This window comes from Gadus morhua, chromosome 1 (genome assembly GCF_902167405.1).
Source record: "Gadus morhua chromosome 1, gadMor3.0, whole genome shotgun sequence".
NCBI classification, from domain to species: domain Eukaryota; kingdom Metazoa; phylum Chordata; class Actinopteri; order Gadiformes; family Gadidae; genus Gadus; species Gadus morhua.
Window position 1 is genome coordinate 14,729,903 of NC_044048.1, and position 19,424 is coordinate 14,749,326.

The 19,424-nt window shown below is 47.9% G+C and overlaps 1 protein-coding gene across 2 annotated transcripts in view; it reads right to left on the minus strand.

Annotated features, from left to right (window-relative positions):
- magi3a (membrane associated guanylate kinase, WW and PDZ domain containing 3a) overlaps positions 1–19,424 on the minus strand; it is a 103,939-nt gene that overhangs the window by 18,371 nt on the left and 66,144 nt on the right. For both annotated transcript variants that reach the window (XM_030357497.1, XM_030357509.1), the window contains exons 4-9: positions 15,435–15,647; positions 10,735–10,909; positions 9,347–9,459; positions 8,785–8,842; positions 5,685–5,791; positions 351–554 (exon numbers count right to left, since the gene is read on the minus strand). In XM_030357497.1, the coding sequence (XP_030213357.1) occupies positions 351–554; positions 5,685–5,791; positions 8,785–8,842; positions 9,347–9,459; positions 10,735–10,909; positions 15,435–15,647 (870 nt within the window). The remainder of the gene's footprint in view (positions 1–350; positions 555–5,684; positions 5,792–8,784; positions 8,843–9,346; positions 9,460–10,734; positions 10,910–15,434; positions 15,648–19,424) is intronic.

Sequence of the window (19,424 nt, forward strand, 5' to 3'; positions counted from 1 at the left end):
CCCTGAAACTGTTTGACTCGGCAACGCTTCATAATAACCAGCCCGGCCACGCGTCAGACCGAAACACTTCGACCCAGGGTCCACAGACCCACTATAGATCACATGCATGCACTTACACACACACATACATAAACAAACACAACCACACACACACATGTTGAATAAACACACACAAATGAACATACACACATAAGAGTGTGAATGCACACACAAATACACAAAAAAAACGACTAACCCATATGCATAGGCATTTACACGCAAACACCCACACGCACACTCATGCACCCACACCCGCCGACACACACACAAACACACACACACACACTATAGATCAACGATTGTATGTTTACCGGAGGCGATCTTGTTGTCGTGGGCGGCGGGGCCGTCCGCCAGCACGTTCTTGACCTGGAGGAACTCGTCGGGGCGGTCCCCCCCGATGATGGTGAAGCCGAAGCCCAGGGGGCTCTTCCTCAGCGCAGTGCGCAGGACGTTCCCCTGCAGCTGGGCCGGGTCCCGGGTGAACACCCGCCCCGCCAGCGCCCGGCCCGCCTCCTCTGGAACCGTAAAGGGATTGCGGTTATGTGGCGCTTTTTTTTAGCCAGTGGCCACCCAAAGCGCTTGACAATATCGCCTCACACTCACAGACACATGCACACACGCATTCACACAGCGACTGCTGCGTCAGACATGCAAGACATGCCAGCTCGTCGGGAAGAGAGAGAGAGACATCGTCAAGCCTCCAAAATAGCACCGGCTAAATTTCGACGCAGCACATTTGCTCTGTTTGCCTTTTAATGCATAGCTAATGTCGAGTCAGATTAGGAGAAATAAATTGTAATGGCAGTTTTATAGATGTTTATTGAGGATGAGTTTAAACGACATCAACTGGAAGCTAATTATTATTTTTTTATTTCAGGAGGGGGGCGTGTGTGTTGTGTATCGAGTGACATGCATGCTTGAATGTTTACACTCTTTGTTCAGTCCAAACTGTGTCAGCCATCTGTCGTCGCCCTGACAACATTATCACGGTGACAGGATGTCAGCCTCAGCTTCTAATTACCCTGACGCTTCTTTAAATAACATGCATGGAGCCTTATTTCAGTGTGCCACACACACACACACACACACACATACACACACACCCACAGACAGCCCTGACATATTGACCAAAGCCAAAAACGGGGTGTTTGCTTTCTCTGGCTGCAGTGAGCGCAGCTGAGATGGTCAAACTTTTCCCCACACGCACCCCCATACACAGCTATTTGTCAACATTAAGATGTGGGTGATCTGGTGCATGTTACCTTTTGGTATCTGTACAATGCTATTGGATCCCACCTTGTATGTTTCAAGATGAGCTTGTTTGAAGCAAGGTATTGCGATAATTGTAAGGGATTATCCACGTTTGAAGCTTGGAGACTCATGGCGTCATCAAAGGAAAAGCCCACACGGTGGCGATGGCTGTATCGTATTCTGATGAAATCGAGTATTTCAAAACAGCCGATGCAAACACTCTGATGTCGTAAGTATATTGAAGCCTATACACGCATACAAATGCTCCCCGAGAATTGTGTTCTGACCCTCTGTCTCTATTTTGATCTCTGTCCCTATTTACTGTCCATCAGGTCACTTCAATTATTTATTGCCCAGTAGAAATCATTTTACCAAATTGTTCACATGATGGTGAGGAAAACCAAGAGATACAAGCTGGAGAGATAGCAAGGGAGACAGAGAGAGACAGGGAGAGAGAGAGCGAGAGATAAAGACAGAGAGAGCAAGGGAGACAGAGAGGGAGAGAGAGAGCGACAGAGGTAGAGAGCGAGGGAGACAGAGAGGGAGAGACAGAGTGGAAGACAGAGAGAGAGGGAGAGAGAATGACAGAGGGAGAGAGCAAGGGAGGGAGAGAGCAAGGGAGGGAGAGAGAGAGAGAGAGAGAGAGAGAGAGAGAGAGAGAGAGAGAGAGAGAGAGAGAGAGAGAGAGAGGGACAGAGAGAGAGTGATAGAGAGAGAGCGAGGGAGACGGAGAGGGAGAGACAGAATGCCAGAGAGAGAGAGAGCAAGGGAGAGGGAGAGAGTGAGACAGAGGGAGAGAGACCGAGAGGGAAATGGAGAGAGAGAGAGAAATGCAGTTAGCCTTGACAGAATGAGGGACAACTCCATTCCCGCTTCACTCGTCCGTGTTTGTGGCGCTTGCGTCGGAGTGCAGCCTGTTGCCTGCTGCTGCTGTGGCTGCATGGAGGTCTTCCACAGACACTTCTCACACTGATAAATGAGAGGACATCAATCTCATTAGGGAAGCTAGAGACGGACACTCCCCCTGCCCACCGCAGTCCTAACCTCTCCCTCCACCCCACTACCTCCAAGGGCCCTTTCTCATTCCGTCTCTCTTTCCCTCCCCCTCCCTCTCCCTCCGATTTGCATAATTGCGACGAAATTGGCTGATGGATTTTGACCGCATCAGGGAGAAGGAGCGGGTCAGTGTGATTAACATGACACTTCCATGTTTCCTCTGTCTCCAGTATTGGAGGGCTGTTTACCACCACCGGCCAACGGAGGCTGACCGTCTGTCTCGTCCAGGAGGGCCGTGGTGCTCACCAGTGCTATGTGGCTGCGTTTGGTGCATTATGTTCTGATAACTGGACGGACACACAGCCTTGACGGCTCGACCACCACCATCTCACTGTGACCAAGGGAGAGGGAGGGAGACAGAGACAGAGACAGAGACAGAGACAGAGAGAGAGAGAAGATGAAATCGCCCCAGCTCGCATGGTTCTTGGAGCCCTGGGCCCAGAAAAAGCCTCCCAGTCCATTTCCTCGGGGGCAGCGGGATTATAAGACATGCATAATTACATACGTGGTGTAATTACTAGGCCCGGTCAGAGTTTGGTCGTGCGCAGGTCACCACGGGGGGGGGGGGGGGGCGAACCCACACCTCATCATTCTCCCGCCCCTCACCATTCATTCATTCCTCCTCATTATGGAGGCATTGAGGTGCAGACCAGCTATTCTCAGGGGGGCGGGAGGGTGGGGGGAGGGTGGGGGGGGGCTGAATTCACATCATAATTGGTGCCGGAGTGGCATACTGCACGCGAGGTGCTAGGAGCGGAAGTGTCTATGTTGGTTCCTCAGGGTGTCTGGGATATAGTTTGAATGTTAATAGTGTGTGTGTGTGTGTGTGTGTGTGTGTGTGTGTGTGTGTGTGTGTGTGTGTGTGTGTGTGTGTGTGTGTGTGTGTGTGTGTGTGTGTGTGTGTGTGTGTGTGTGTGTGTGAGATTGTGTGAGTAACTGATTGTGTAAGTATGTGTGTGTATGTCTGATTGTGTGTGTGTGTGACACACAGGGGTCGGTCACTGACTCGCTAACCTTATTAGCACCGAGCGGGTCTCCCTCATTACAGAGGCTTCCTCGGAGAGAGGGGAGCAGCTCATCTCTAGACCGGGCGCGGTCAGAGGCCCACAGAAATAGAAATGTAATTTAGACATCTGAGGTCGAAGAAGCACCCGCCAATTTAGAAGCCCAGTCATCGCTCGTTACTTCATTTCCCCCCCCCCCCCCCCCCCCCCCCATCCCATCCCTTTCCCAGTCTATTCCTCTCTCCGCTTTCCTTTCTGTTCTGCTGCGTCTATTGTAGAGATATCTTTTTCTTTCTCCCAGTGAACGAGCGTGCAGGGTTGGGAAGGGGGGGGGGCTGAAGATGAAGGGGAGCTCTCCACCTTGCATATCTCCTTGTCTAAATGACTCCCCACACCCCCAAGTGATGCGCGCTGCTGCATAATTCAACTCCTCCAACGCCGCTCGAAGTAATGGAGGTACAGCTACTACTCCGTCCGCATCACTTCATCAGCAGCGTGTCAACCGCTAAAAACATCGGAACGGTTTCCTTTCGGATGTTTTTATGACGATGAGAGTTTATCTTTCAGCTATTCCGTCTGTATTCCTCCTAATGGCATAAACAAAAACTTGAACTTTGGAAGCGGCTAACATTATTCTAGTCGACCGCCAGGCTATATCTCAAACCAGTTATGTGGGTGTTTATATTGAAATGGGTTCGCTTTAGTAAACTACTAAACTAGAATGTGTATGTTGATAACGCTGAATTGTTTAGGGATTTCGGTACGTAGATATGGGGTTAGAAAGGACACAGCCATTGGAATTCTCTGTTGGTCATTGGGCCAGGGGATAGACACAGTCAAACAGATACCAGTTTCATTGCCTGTTCTAAATTAGCCTTTTGCAATTAGCAGAATGGTGCTATGACTTCCATTGTGGCCTACAACAACATTGAAACAATTCGCTTCCGGCATTGTCTGTACATCATTAACCAACTAAAAACATACTCAATACAAACATATTATCCTAAAAACAATTCAGAATGAGGCAGCGAAAGTTATAAAACCTTGACCTTCCATATCCTAAACTCCTCCAGAAAATAACCGACATAACTCAACCGCTGGGGATGTTCTGGGAAGTGGTGGAGGAAAAACACCATCAAAGGAATACACTGACCTTCTCGTTTTCACAAAGCGCTTACGTACTGCAGGTTAGTTTCAGATCGTACAGCAAGAGTCAACTATGACCCCAACCCCCACAATTAACATTCAGGATTATTCAGAGTACGGTGAACATCAGATACAATGCTATGGCAGGCGGGGGTCCCCTGCTGTTACCGCTCTGAGTTGGCGGTGCTGCCAGGCTCAAACGCTGAATCAAACCACGTGCAAAGCCTCCGAATGTGAGCAAGGAGAGATTTTACAAATGGCATTGGATATCAGGACTTAACCAAAACCACTTCAAATGAAGCTAATCTGACCGCAGAAGACAGACCATTTTGAGCAGAACACATGACGTGCAGGAATGCAGGACACAGCTTTCCATTGAAGGCTGTAGAATCAAACATGAACCACCTCGGGAAGGAATACTCTTTTCATGCATTTGTGCACACATGCACGCACACGCTGCCGCACACACGCACTGCCACACACATGCACTGCCACACACAGACGCTGCCACACACACAAACTGCCACAAACACACACATATTCACCGATAGCAGGGAATGAAAGCCAGTTAACACATCAAAAGCCTATACAATCATCCCACCCATGATTGAGTGAACTAGAGACCGTACAACAGACGTTCAGACTGACTCACAATGTCCGTCCCAATGCTATTTAATAATTTATATGTTTATTATTAGGGATGTCCGATATTGGCTTTTTTGCCGATATCCGATATGCAATATTGTCCAACTCTAAATTTTCGATTCCGATATCAGCCGATACCGATGTCGATATTTGGGTTATTTTACCTCAAACCTAATTTAGGTAACATTACATCTCCTGTTGTGGAATTAACACAACATGCTTAATGTTATTGTGATGCCCCACTGGATGCATTCTTGAATGCAACAAGGCTTTCCAAATGTTAACATTGTCTGTGCAAAATAAGAAAATACTTCAACTTAATTTAAGGGAAAAGTGCCATGTTTATTTATTTATTTTTTCAAAAAAAATCCGATACCGATATTGACCGATATTACATTTTTATGCTAATATCGGGCCGATAATATCAGTGGGCCGATAATATCGGACATCTCTATTTATTATTTAACATTGGTTTTTAGTTATAATGACGTTTCTAAAATAGCAAGGGATTCACAATCAGTGAGTCGGCAGGCGCTGACTCACCGGGGGGCGTGGCCGGTGTCAGCTGACTGGAAGGGGGCGTGTCCACTGTCGCCTTCTTCTTCGCCTCCAGGACCGGATTCTCAAACTGGGTCTTTTGGTTGATGTGGCTGCGACAGAGGGAGGGAGGGACAGATGGAAATAACCAGTTAAAAAGATGTGTCTAATAAGGTCCCTAAATCGCTATGGAGGAAAGACAAGGGGGCTGGGCGGTGCAGCGTGTTAGTGTCGGCGGGTGTTGTCAGTGGATGTTGCCAGCAGGTGTTTATACACAGTCTCTTTTCTAAAGAACACGTACCGACTGTGTTCAAATCAACACGACGTATCTCTCACCAAAACAGAAAATAAATCAGCACACAGAAAAAGCAAAATGTGGCGTTAGCCTGCATTCTCCTCCTAATTGTAATGTTTTCGAATAGCTGTCAAAGGCTGTAGCAGTTAAAAATATATAGATATTATATCCAACAAAAATCGAAACAAGCTCCAGGTCTACAGAAAGGCGGTTCTGTCAGCCTTGTTCCTTGTCTCTGCCACTCATGCAAACCTCCCGATGGCCTGTGGAGACCCGCGTTGTTAAGACTTCAGCTGAGCAGGGAAGATACTGCGGGTAGGCAAGCTGGTAACACTGTACACAGCCGTGCTAATGCCACGATCCGAACGGAGTGTTACCCAGGACGATAGGAAATCGCCTAATACTCACGATACAGTCGAACATTAGAGAGAATATACCTCATTATACAAAAGAAGGAATGGATATAGGAACAGAGGTGATGTTTCGCAAGACCTATAGTTTCCCAGTTTTCCAATAATTTCATCGATGGAATTTGAATGGGTTCAAATGGTAAGGGAACCCAAAATTGAATTTCCTTTTGAAAACCCTAGTGTTGGGTCTCACCCGAACAGAACTGCTGTTGCTAAACAGTAAATTTACTCTAAATTTACTTAGAAGCTAATCTGACCGCAGATTATTTTTACTCTCAATAATTACTCTAAATTTACTTCAACAATGTGGCTATTTCCGGTTAAAAAACGATTTCTAGAGTGGTGGTTTTCTATTGGCTGGCACCCCGACTCTAGCAAGGGGTACGTGAGTTTTGACAGAGGGCGTCCACGCCCCTTGCACCTGCTCCTATGATTCACAGTGTATCCCTTTTTTCTAAAACTTTCCAAACTTTTCTTTTCCATTTTTGGAAATTCCATGGCGGAAGTTTTGCTAAAATGGGCAAAGTTATTGCAAGCATGTAAGAGAGAGATGTAGCTCCCTATTTCCGTGGAAGATAGTTTTTTCCATGGCAGTTTGCACTTCTACTCTGAGGGCATATCTGCCTGTGGGGGGGCCTTGGGACCCATGTTTATAAATGTACCCATGATGTGCGATGAGTCATCAAACTGGAGACGCTAATGCTAAGTGTGAGTGTGAGTGTGTGCGTGTGCGTGCGTGTGCGTGTGCGTGCATGCACCAGGGTTCCGACTTTCTGGCTCTGACTTTCAGTCTTTGTAGTTTATTACTTATCAGCATGACTCAAAAGCCCCCCGGAGCGCTTCTCTTCCTCTCTAAATAACCTCTCCATCTCTCCCCCTCCTCCCGTAACCCCTGCCTTCCAGTCTCCAGCCCCCCCGGTTTGGGGAAGGAATGACGCATGGTGTGGCACGGTCCACGTCATTTCCTTCCATTCAGAAACAATTACAACAAGAAAATTGGCGCGATAAAAAAAACCCGGAATGAAGCGGTACAATTTGTATGACCTCTTCTGCAATAAACGGTCTCATCACACACACACACACACACACCTCAACCCACGTCCCAGGGGCCCTTTCTCATTCATTCTCTCTGGAGCCCTCCCTCTTGCTGTGATGGTACTCAAATGAGACACTGCGCCGTTGTTTCCGCTCTTGATTAGATTGGAATAACTTCCCTTTCTTTCCACTCCTTGGCTCTCAAAAGAACTCAGTGCAGTCAGACACTCAGTGCATCAAGCCTCTCTCTCTCTCTCTCTCTCTCTCTCTCTCTCTCTCTCTCTCTCTCTCTCTCTCTCTCTCTCTCTCTCTCTCTCTCTCTCTCTCTCTCTCTCTCTCTCTCTCTCTCTCTCTCTCTCTCTCTCTCTCTCTCTCTCTATTTTCTGAACCAGGGGGTTAAAACAAGGTCAAAGCGGTTTGAATTCTGTTTCATTTACAGGCCATTTCCAAGATGCACAGTGAAAGGGACACTAAGTGTGCATTTCACGACACTAAGGGGAAACCAGAGGGATGAAACGTCACCACACGCACTCCGATTAGCCCCAACCGTCTGCGCCCGCCTACCACCGGGTCGTCAAAACTAATGGCTCGGAGCGCGGCTTCATATCGGCGGACACTTTATGAAGCATAAAAAAAAAAAAAAGGGGTGTTTCACAACCCTACTCTGCACGGTGATTCCCCATCCCCCCCCCCCCCCCCCCCCCTGGCAACAGCCTGAACTGACAAGAGACACCCCCCACCACCACCACCAGCAGAAGCAACTCAAGCGCACCACCCATTACCAGCGGGCCCGCGGCGTCCCGATGCATCACCTCCGTGACCGTGTCCGTCCATTATGCTAATCAGCGTTTCAAACATGACACTGATTGAGTAGCACCGACGTAAGCGTGGCAGCCCTGCTGGACCAGGGCCCGTTCAATGGAGCCATCGTAGCCACGACTTACCGGGGGAAGACTACGAGGGTAAGACAACGGAGGAAAACGAAACCCAGACCCCTAAACAACGTCATTTAGATGGAGAGTGACATGTTGGCCTAAATACTAGTCTTATGGATTGTTCCCGGTCCAAATCTCGTCTTAAATGGAAATGTAGTAATTAGTATTTCTATTAGTTAGAATACTACGCGATAAGATCTGATTCGCACATGGGAGCGCATCAGAGTTGTAATATATAAAAATATAATTTTTATATTTAATGTTGGCAGTGGGCAGGCGTGATTGTTTTCCCTTTGAAGGGATTATTAGGAAGGGGTCATTTAGCGTGCGACGGTGACCATTATGTTAATGAGGATTAACTCTGCTGCTGTATGTCCCACGTATGGGACAGCCGCCACCAGGAGGCGCTGAGAGAGCAAAGTAGTACTCACTCCACGTAGTAGCTGCCATACTGGGGGTCTTCAATCTTCTCCCAGCCATAGGGCAGATCTGAGGGGAGGGAGAGAGAGAGAGAATTGACTGAACAGCCACGATAACGATGTGTGTTGAAAGGGATCAGCGGCACAGCTTGGAATCATGGGAGTCGTAGTTGTAGAGCTTCTCAGAGACACCACCCTTCCCTCCATGGGGTTGGGGGGGGGTAGGGGTTTGATGAGTAAAGTGTGCTTGTGAATGCGTGTGGATTGCATAAGCGTACTGTAGCAAGAGCGCCCCATGAAGAACTGAGTGTATTTCCATGATACTATCCAGAGGGGGGGGGGGGGGGGGGGGGGGGGGGGGGGGGGGGGGGGGGGGGGGGGGGGGGGGGGGGGGGTTGTAGGGCTGCCCTTTAACAGAGACATCCCACTGATGAACTCCATACAGGGGTTCAGTAACTAGCTGCTAGTGGTTATAGAGGGAGGGGCATTACCCGGGGTCCCGGGTAGTGGGCTGGTTTAACTGGATGCATGCATGCGGTCGGGTGTGGTGTGTGGAGGACATGGTGCTACCCACCTACAACCGGCTGATGGGCTGCCATCCTCTCCCCTCCATCGTCGCCTTTCTCAGGGGGCTTTGCCTTCTTGGCCAGCCTTGGGTCCAGCCACGTTGTGGTCTTGCTGTTGTGGCTGTGACACAGAAAGACAGAAAGAAAGAAAGAGGGAGAGAGGGAGGGAGAGGGAGAGAGATTCAGTGAAGCATGATTCAGTGAGTGAGAGACAGCGATCTGAAAACACTGAACCATAAATGAGTGACTTTGCAGCAGTGTCTTTTGCACTGTGAACATCAATTGCAAACTTTGCCCAGAGGCTGTTGGCCGATTCCAAGCAGCCAGTAAGAAACTGTTTCCCTTTAATTCTTTAAATATGACGAAATTAAATAGGGAGCTCCTCCCGCTGTGATTGGAGATTAGGCTGTGTAGATGAAGGGGAATGAGGGAGAAAAGAAACATGGAGAGATCATAGATATCAGCAACAAGGAGCAAAGGGTGGGAGGACCCAGTATCAGAAACGTAAACAAGAGAAGAGCAGTGAAGAGGAGGGTACGTTGGGTGAGTGGAAGGTGAACGAGGAGCGTGATGGAGCCAGAGAGCTCCATTAAGTCAGAGGGTTCTTCAGCTGGAAGAATGGCCTGTTGATGGGGTAGGGACGAGCAGTTGATGCTGGGCAAATGCTGTCTGTGTGTCACACCAAAAGTAAACAACAGAGGCCCGTTACGCCGATAAATGGGCCACAAAAGAAACCCAAACTTCAACCTCACATCAAATAAAACGCTGAAGTGGATCCAGGACATGAAATAGCTGCGAGCCACGGTGGCTGGGTGGAGACGGTGGTAAAAAGAAACGTCATTCGTCTCAAAACCACTTTTGTTCCAAACACTGTTGCCCAGCACAAAGCCGTCTCTTGGGACTAGATTTGTAGAGGTGACCATGATGAAATTTGGTTTAAAAGCGAGTGGGAACAAGACAGAGTTTGACAACGTCAAACCGACCACAAACATTTGTAAAGACGAGAGGTGAAAAGGCAGGGGAGCTCCAACGCAAACAGGCGAAAATAAGCGTTTGTTCTCACCACAGAGGACAGGCCAAGGTTGGCGGGGCTTCATCATCGCCCCACCACAAAAGGCTCCGGCGAGGCTCAATGTGTATTGTGTTTAGCAAGATAATAGTCAAACAAATCAGTCAGACGGCAGACTAGCTCCGATCTGCGGGAAAACTGGTTGTTTCACTTTTCCTGTGCTCCATATTTGTCGAGAAGAATTATGTTGCTGGAGGCGGGGATCTGTGAGCGTGTAATTAGCTAACAGCAAACCCAAACTTGGCCAGCCACACTACGCTCTTCCTGGTGGGGAAGACAGGCTTAAAACAGGGAACAGAAAGTAATAAGCCTGGAGGGACTACTCACTCGATGAAGTAGACCATGCCGGTCTCTGTGTAGGCCATTTCCATGTTCTTGGGTAGGGGGTCCTGGCTCTCGTCCCGGGACAGGGCGGCCCAGGCCTGTGGGTCCATGGCCGAGGCCGACTGGCTGTAGCTGGGCACCGACTTCCTCCACTCGGACGCATCGGGGTCCGGGTGCTCTGCGGGCGACGGGCACAGGATGAAGGCGGCCGGGAGGGACACGGAGAAGGGGCGTGGTCGGGAGCAGAGGTGCGGGAGGTGGAAGAAGGACAGGGAGACAGGAGGTGAGTGCGTGTAGCCATTGATGCTGTGATGCATGGCTCCCCTGCTTCTCCCTGCTGCTGTATACACCACTACTGCTGCTAGGGCTGGAGTATACGCTGTCACTACACTTCACAGAAGAGAGGGACAGTGACAGAGAGAGAGAGAGAGAGAGAGAGAGAGAGAGAGAGAGAGAGAGAGAGAGAGAGAGAGAGAGGAGAGAGAGAGAGAGAGGGAAGAGAGAGAGAACGAGAGAGAGAGAGAAAAAGAGAGAGAGGGAAGAGAGAGAGAACGAGAGAGAGAGAAGAGAGAGAGAACGAGAGAGAGAGACACACACACACATAGGATTTGAATGTCAGCAGTGATGATCCGGGAAGAGCCTCCAAGGCGAGAGTGGAGTTGAGCAACCCTTAGTGCCCGGCCTGGAGCGCCACGCGCCAAACGTGTTATAATCACAGGGGCTGTTTGCATGCCATGCGCGCACGTGTGTGCGTGTGCACATGCTTGTGAATACATGCTTGCACGGTTGCCTGTGTGTATTGATATATTTTTCTATTTTTTAACAACTATTTATGCATGCATATTTATGCAACATAAAGGCTTGTCAGTCTTTATGCATTTATCTGTGTTTTAATTCTCTGCCTCCTTACATAGAACACTGCCTCAGTTTGGTTGCGGCGCGAGTGAGGTACAATCACCGGAGAGTGAATGGGCAGGTATGTGCTCAGAGAACAACCACATGACAAGAAAAAATATATAGTATAGAGTAAAACAACCAAAAAGTACCAACCACAACAAAGATTAAACTCTGTTAGCTCTCCCCTCATTAAGCAGACCCACCAAATCCTCTGTAGGTCTGTGTAATGCGTGTGGCGTCGTTCACACCCACATTGTTTACTAGAAAAACCTCTTTATGGCGTGACCATCAGCCGTACACACATTCTTGCACCTCCTACTGCGGTAGCAGCCTTCTGCTGGGCCCTTTGGTCATGCATCACTCCCCCCCCCACCTATTGACAAACCTTAACCGACACAGAATCGTTGGCTAGAGCCCTCTAAGTTAAGCAATACAAAGGGCTACGTCGTTCTGCACGTGGTGTTGACCTGCAATGGCTCGGGTCTGCTCCCTTCCTTGTTTGCGTTTGCCTAAGGCCTGAAGAGATGTCACATCGATCATCTCCCTCCTGTGCCGTCTCTCCCTCTTGCTCAATCCCCAGCATACACGGTTATAGAGCAGCTCTATCTCCTACGTAGTAGTAGTATTCAATAGGGATTTGGTTGGATGTCCTTCTACGCACATTATGGATCAAAACAACAGGGATCAACCTAGATGGTTGTGTGACAGAGGAATCTTCTCGCCTGCTCTAAGTATTATCACAATTCATTAAGAAGAATCTTGGCGGTAAAAACATCCCAAAAGAAGTTCCTCACACTGCATTCACCTAGAGAGGCGATGTTTGGTGTGACACGGGTGCGGCTGTCAACCGTATTTTCATGAGATGAGCTGATGAGAGCTGAGGATCGCACGCGGGAGACCAGACGTGCTGCAGACGGATCTGCACTCGTGGAGGGGCATGGTGGAGCTGGGAGTGACAGCAGGCATCCTGACTGACAGACGGCTCGCTAGGACGACTCATCGCACCGAACAAATCATGGTAACGATGGAGCAGCGGCCGATACACCGCTCTGGAGCTGTGAGTTTGGTCTTCAAATGTATAAGAAGTGACTTGGACACATGGAATTTTGATAGAATGTTAGTCACCCAACGGGGCAACCAGCTTTCTTTGTAAATGCTTAATTGCATATTTCATTTTAGAATTGCATTTGGATTTGATTTATTGATCAAAATAATTCAACTGTGGCAAATTCAGCGTGCCAAATCGTGGGCACGCTGTAATTCTAAACTGATTGGCTTAAGGGCTGATTATGGGTCCATGTCGACGCCGCGCAATGACCAGGCAGACGCTTTGACGCAGTCGTGAACCTGTTTTGGTTCTGCCTCGGGTTGTAGTGAGTGGACCAATCACAGCCCTGGCTGCTGCGTTGCCTCGACACAAGGTTACAATTTTTGGGAGCAGCACGTCAGGCCCTTGCGCTGGACGCAAGGAGGGTCCGCAAGGACGTAATGGGTTTCTAAACCCCCTTGCGTTGTGTCGACGTGGAACCATAATCAGCCCTAAGGACATCATATGCTGGGACACAATTCGCTGAGACACCACAGGTTGTGACGCCACTGGCTGTGACGCCACTGGCTGTGACGCCATTGGCTGTGAAACCATTGGCTGTGATGCCACAGGCTGTGACGCCATTGGCTGCGACTCCATTTGCTAAGACACCATTTGCTAAGACACCATTGGCTGAGACACCATAGGCTGTGACACCGTTGGCTGAGAGACCATTGATTGTGATACCATTGGCTGTGAGACCATTGATTGTGATACCATTGGCTGTGAGACCATTGATTGTGATACCATTGGCTGTGAGACCATTGATTATGATACCATTGGCTGTGAGACCATTGATTGTGACACCATTGGCTGTGAGACCATTGACTGTGACACCATTGGCTGTGAGACCATTGATTGTGACACCATTGGCTGTGAGACCATTGACTGTGACACCATTGGCTGTGAGACCATTGACTGTGACACCATTGGCTTGGACACACAGGGCCTCTAAAGTTTTTTGACTTTGTTTTTTATGCAGTTTGTTAGTCAGGATTACCTTTTGGGAACACGAAACAAGGACAAAACAAATCTATCTCAGACCAGAGGGACCCGCCACTGATCACGGCTGGACTATGACTGCTGTGATTTGCTCCTGACCTCTGATGCAGAACAGCTAATCCCTAGGAGGTTTGGCGGGATGAAATAGCCGCGGCGAAAATAGGGGACATTTTGTGGAGAGAGAGACAAGCGGGGCGTGCTTTGCATTCTGGGAAGATTAGCGGGCTTATCAGTGAATGTGTGTCTGCACTCAGTAATCCGAAACTTTAGGAAAGAGCCGCAAAGATTCCACAACAGTGATGTTGCTAGGTACGCGTCCTGCGTCCCTGACGCATTAAAATCTGAAAGGACGCACTAAACTCACTATCCATGCGTCCCGGGGACGCATCTCATTTTCCCCATGAAAAACGATACATTGTGAACATTAAACAACTCGTGTTTGATCACAGTAACTGGCCAAAGAAACCTTCTTGTGAGCAGATCGGACAAGCGCTGTTTCAACCCTCTGCGCATCTACTCGGCGCAGACGTGATCCCCTGTACAAAGTATCGCGACATGCTAATTTAGCCGCTACCAAAACAACTAGCTTGTCACCGCTGATTTCATTTCAACAATTAAAAATACGAACTTCATAGTAAATAAACCCACGTTTCCACTGCTCGATGCTGTGCTCATTCGTGTCGAATGAGCAAATCAAACAGGATTTTTTTGCAATCCTTCTGATTGAATATATGTACATTTATGACAAAATCGTGAGGACTAGGCTTGTGACACACACACACACACACACACAAATGTGGCGCTCGCGCGGTAATAGCTCATTGGCGCCACCTAGTGATCATTATGTGCAAATGCACAGCCTCTCATTAAAATGACTTAGGGGTCATTTGACCCCTCTTGCGGCGCTCGGAGTAAGTAAAAATGGCCCGGCGTTTCTAGTGTTAAACATGAACGGTTGAGTACTCCAGCTCTAACCATATCATACCACCATCAAGGAGTTTAACACTATTAATTTAATTTAAGAAATAGAATAATAATAAAAAAGAAACACATTTTTTAAACTGGGGAGTCGGGACCCATTGAATTTCTCAGGGACCCACCCAACTCGCCACCTGTGGGTCCCGGGGACTCACTACATTGAAAACCTATCAACATCACTGCACAACCGTACATATTACATTCAAACTAATACCAAAGCCTAATAAACATACAATTAAATAGGATCAGGGTCAGCATGTTATCGTAACTCAACCGAATCCCATTAAAGCGACATGTGCATGAATTTTGCAAATTACACATTGTACACAAACACAAATTCCTTTGGACACAAAACACATTTTCCTTAAAATAAACCACACCTATTGATTGCCGTTATCCAATCAAATTAGTGCAACTAGGTAGAAGACAGGGATGTGTTCTATAGATGCTAATACAGACCCCTGGTTGCCTGGGGACAGCAGCTAACCTGAATTTGAATTTGAATTTAATGAGTCTTGTTGGCCTTAGCCTGTTTGAAAATAAAAAACCTTCATAAAAAAACTAATTTCGATTTAAAGTGAAGGTAAAATGGCCACGATATGGCTCGAAATATGCTGGATACATATCGAAAAATCTTGATAATCTCTATTCTTCCTTGCTTTCGTCACCTTAAGCCCTAAAGTAAAACACCAGGCTTTTCAAAATAAAAGCACAGTGAACAATGGTATGTGGCCCTCACCGTTCACGCCGTTGACCAGGGCCGGCCGCTGCTGCTCCTCTTCCTCCTCCTCCTCCGGCGCTGCGCTGTCCTTGCGGTCCATCTTGCTGACCGAGGGGGTCCGCTTGCGCTGCACCTCGGTGTCGAACTCCTCGTCGAAAAGCACCTGGTCCACTGGGTCGGGCTGCACGGGGCTGGGCTCGGCGGGGGGTTTGGGCGTCCCGTAGTAGTTCCCTGGGTGCCGACCGGGGACAAGCTCAGTTTAGACTCGGAGGAACAGGCACCGAACAGGGGGATGGGCACCAGCTACTAGTCACACCCCAATAATACAAGAATTGCGGCGACTAGACTAACTATTTTTGTGGTGGCCACCTACTGTATGTAAAACAGAATATCGACAGAGACATTAGAATTTAGGAAAACACACACAGACATCGTCGGACTTAGTCCCTCGGGCACGCAAACATGCGTCCACATTGGACAGTCAGAGGACGGCATTAGCAGGCCAAAATCAATGGAGAGGACGACAAGGGGAGCTTGAAGTGACGGTGCATTCAGCGCAAAAGGCCAACGCCCCAAATTGAACGGGGAGATTTACAGCGCGTGATCCCAAATGAACGGTTGAATCCAGGCGTTATGCCAAGCCATGGACCAGAACCCCTGAGTTATTCCTCTAGGTCCGACCGCTTGCCTTTACGGTCATCTGGGTGCCCTACAGACGGCAGACAGCACCCCATCCTGAGAAGATTTGTGGTTTAGTGAATGCTTGTCTTCCAGTGTGTGTGTGCGTGTGTGCATCTGTTCTTTGTGAGTTGACTTTCAAGTGAAGAAACCTATCAGCAAGAGAATTACAGGTTTGCATATTGACTCGACTCCTGTATAGCTGCATTCTGTGCATAATGGTTTTGAGAGAGATATGGTGTGTGTGTGTGTGTGTGTGTGTGTGTGTGTGTGTGTGTGTGTGTGTGTGTGTGTGTGTGTGTGTGTGTGTGTGTGTGTGTGTGTGTGTGTGTGTGTGTGTGTGTGTGTGCGCTAATGGTTGCAATGAAACTTTCTTTCTTTCAAGAGAAAGAGAGAAAGATGACCCTGCTCACGATGACCCCTTCTCTCTAACTGAGATACTGAGAGCCAACACGTTGAATGAAAAGAACATCGATCCACTGCGTCGGTTTGTTTGGTTGTTATTTTTCTTCTCTCTCTCTCTCCCTCCCCTTTAATGGTAAAGCATCAAACCACTGGTGTGTTTGTGCGAAGCTGCTAAGCGTTAAAGACAGAGCTGAATCCTGATAGGAAAACATAATTTCTACTGCCTTTCTGCACATCAGGGGGAAGGCGCTGGTGCTGAGATGTACTCTGCACCGATGGTGCGAGGCAAAGAGATGCAGCATAGAAGCACGTAGAGAGAGTACTGAAGGGAGGCAGCTGGGAGAGATTGAGAGAGCGACCAAGAGAGAGAGGAAGTGCAATGAATATTTGCAGGAAGCTTAATGCGCTCCATTAAAATTTAAATACATAATGCGTATGCTTGGCACACACAATGTATAATACCTCATAGACATTCTGCGTTCAGTGGAAATGTCATTTGTTCACTTGATTAAGCTGATTCCATTTCATTTTCATTATGACTGGATAGAATTTCTACCATGAGCAACATTGTGATTCATTTTGTGGCGTCTTTTTAGAGAATATCGACGTTTACTGCTCAGCTAGAAAATTAAAGAACAGAGAGAAATAGAAAGAATCCCAGACGACACGATGACTCCAATGTTTAACAATGACTTTGAGATAACTGGTAACTCCCCAAAAACAACTCTAATCTAGACTCTCTGCTGTGGGTCAGAGCTCTGCAGAAACAAAACACACTCCATTCCTTTGATTTGTACAATAAACCGTTCTAATCCCCCACAGGCCCACAGTATTAGCATCTGGTCCAAAAAGACTGCACTCCGCTTCCAATTCACAATTCATTTGTGAGTTTAATGAAAGGACGGTGAATCAGGAGAAGGTGAATTAGGGCTGGGTTATTGCTTGGTGCTACGGCCTCTGTGGAGGAGAAGGTGGACCGGACGGGGAGCTTAGCCTAAAGTGAGCCATGGGCTGTGTGACTGAGCTGAGCACCAGGCTGCTGTATCACAAAGGCCCCTGATGGGTAGCACTGTAATTACACTGATGAGACAAAGATTTCTGATGCGTCTGTTTTTGGATGACAACTTCTGGCTTTCAAATGTGATCTGTTAGAAGCGGAAACATGTGGAATATATCTATTGTCTGCGCTTTCATGGTTACTTTACACACTTTGCTGTAAGTGCATTTTGAATGTTGTAAAGAAAGACCCTGAGAGCAAAGAAGAACAGACTTGGGTCCTGTAGTACACAGCTCCTTGGAAGAAAGACAATGCTACACTAGACCCTGATAATGGTACAATTCATCCTCTCAGCCAACTGTGTTGCATGTCTCTCACACACACACACACACACACACACACACACACACACACACACACACACACACACACACACACACACACACACACACACACACACACACACACACACACACACACACACACACACACCTTTTATTACTGGGCAAGATAGTGTTCCTGAACCAATCGGAACTGTATTTGAATCAATTTTGATAGGGACTCAATCAGCGAGGAGATACCTGATTGGTAAGAAACAAGAAAAACTAAAAGAAAATCTAAATTTGCCCTTACGTACAACACCTTTAAGGGCTTCACCATCCAAAAACAACCTGGCAATGCATTAGCACTTCTCTAAAGACAGCTTGAACACACCGGTGGCCTGAGAAGCAAGACAGACAGGGTGGTCTCCCCAAGGACATTTAAAGTCAAGGAAATCCCAATCCTAGGCAGCCATCCACTGCTGTCATGTATAATTCAGCAGCAGTCCCAAGATATTTTGTGGTCGTGAATTTGCAAAGCTGTTTGAGAGGTGGGGGAGGGTCATTTCTGTAGCAGTGTCGGGTTTTGTACACTTTTGTGTACAAAGTGTCTTACTACAGTGGCCAGTCTGCACGGCGTTGATTCAAAACCTAAACAGACTTTTATACAGTTTACTACTTTGTGAAAGAAAGTGAAACTCTGCGTTGACCCAGATTTGAGCTTGTCTGTCTTCAGACTTTAGATCCAAAGTCTGACGTGCAAGACTAGCGTAGCCACGTTCAACACAACAACGAGCACACATGGATTCCTTCAAATCAATACTTGATGAGTCCCGTCTGCGAGTGAGAACGTGAGATACCACGCCGCGGTGTCCCACGGGCACTTTTGATTCATTTTTCGTCATGCGCGATGTAACGTTCACACATGGCTGATGAAACGTATTACTCAGTGAATAACCGTCACAATAGGGAGACTCTTGGAACAAAAAGCGCTTGACGCGTGGGATTCACAGTCGCCCGCTATCCGTCTCTGCCAGCCTGGCTCCCACCCTTTGTCACACGCCCAACTGCTGGCACCGCAACAAGTGCAGACGGATGGCCGGGCAGATGTAGCAAATGAGCAAGCGAGCCAGGAAGACGGAGAGAGAGCCAGGGAGACAGAGAGGGAGCGAGCGAGTGAGAGAGCCAGGAAGAAGGAGAGGGAGAGAGAGAGAGAGAGACAGAGAGAAAGAGAGAAAAAGAGAGAAGACTGTGCTGATCATTTGTCTGACAGAAGTGACATCGAGCCATTTGAAAGGGAGATGCGATCCATCATCTATAAAGGTTTTCTATTGCGTGGGCTTGGCGTTTAAACACTATATTTTCTCTGTTCTCAGGTGTTTCTTTGAGGGGTTATTCTCTGGGTGATTGACGTGTCGAGTAGCAAAAACAGTCCAACTATAATAAAATAAGTAGGCTTGAACCCTAATGACTGTCTCTCAAATTGATTATTGGACCTCATTTATTCATCATCGCACAAATAATTGTGTGTTCCGTCTGTCTGAAACAAACCAAAAATATTGAATGTCTCTTAAACGAATCAATCTAATTTAACGACCGTCTGTAATA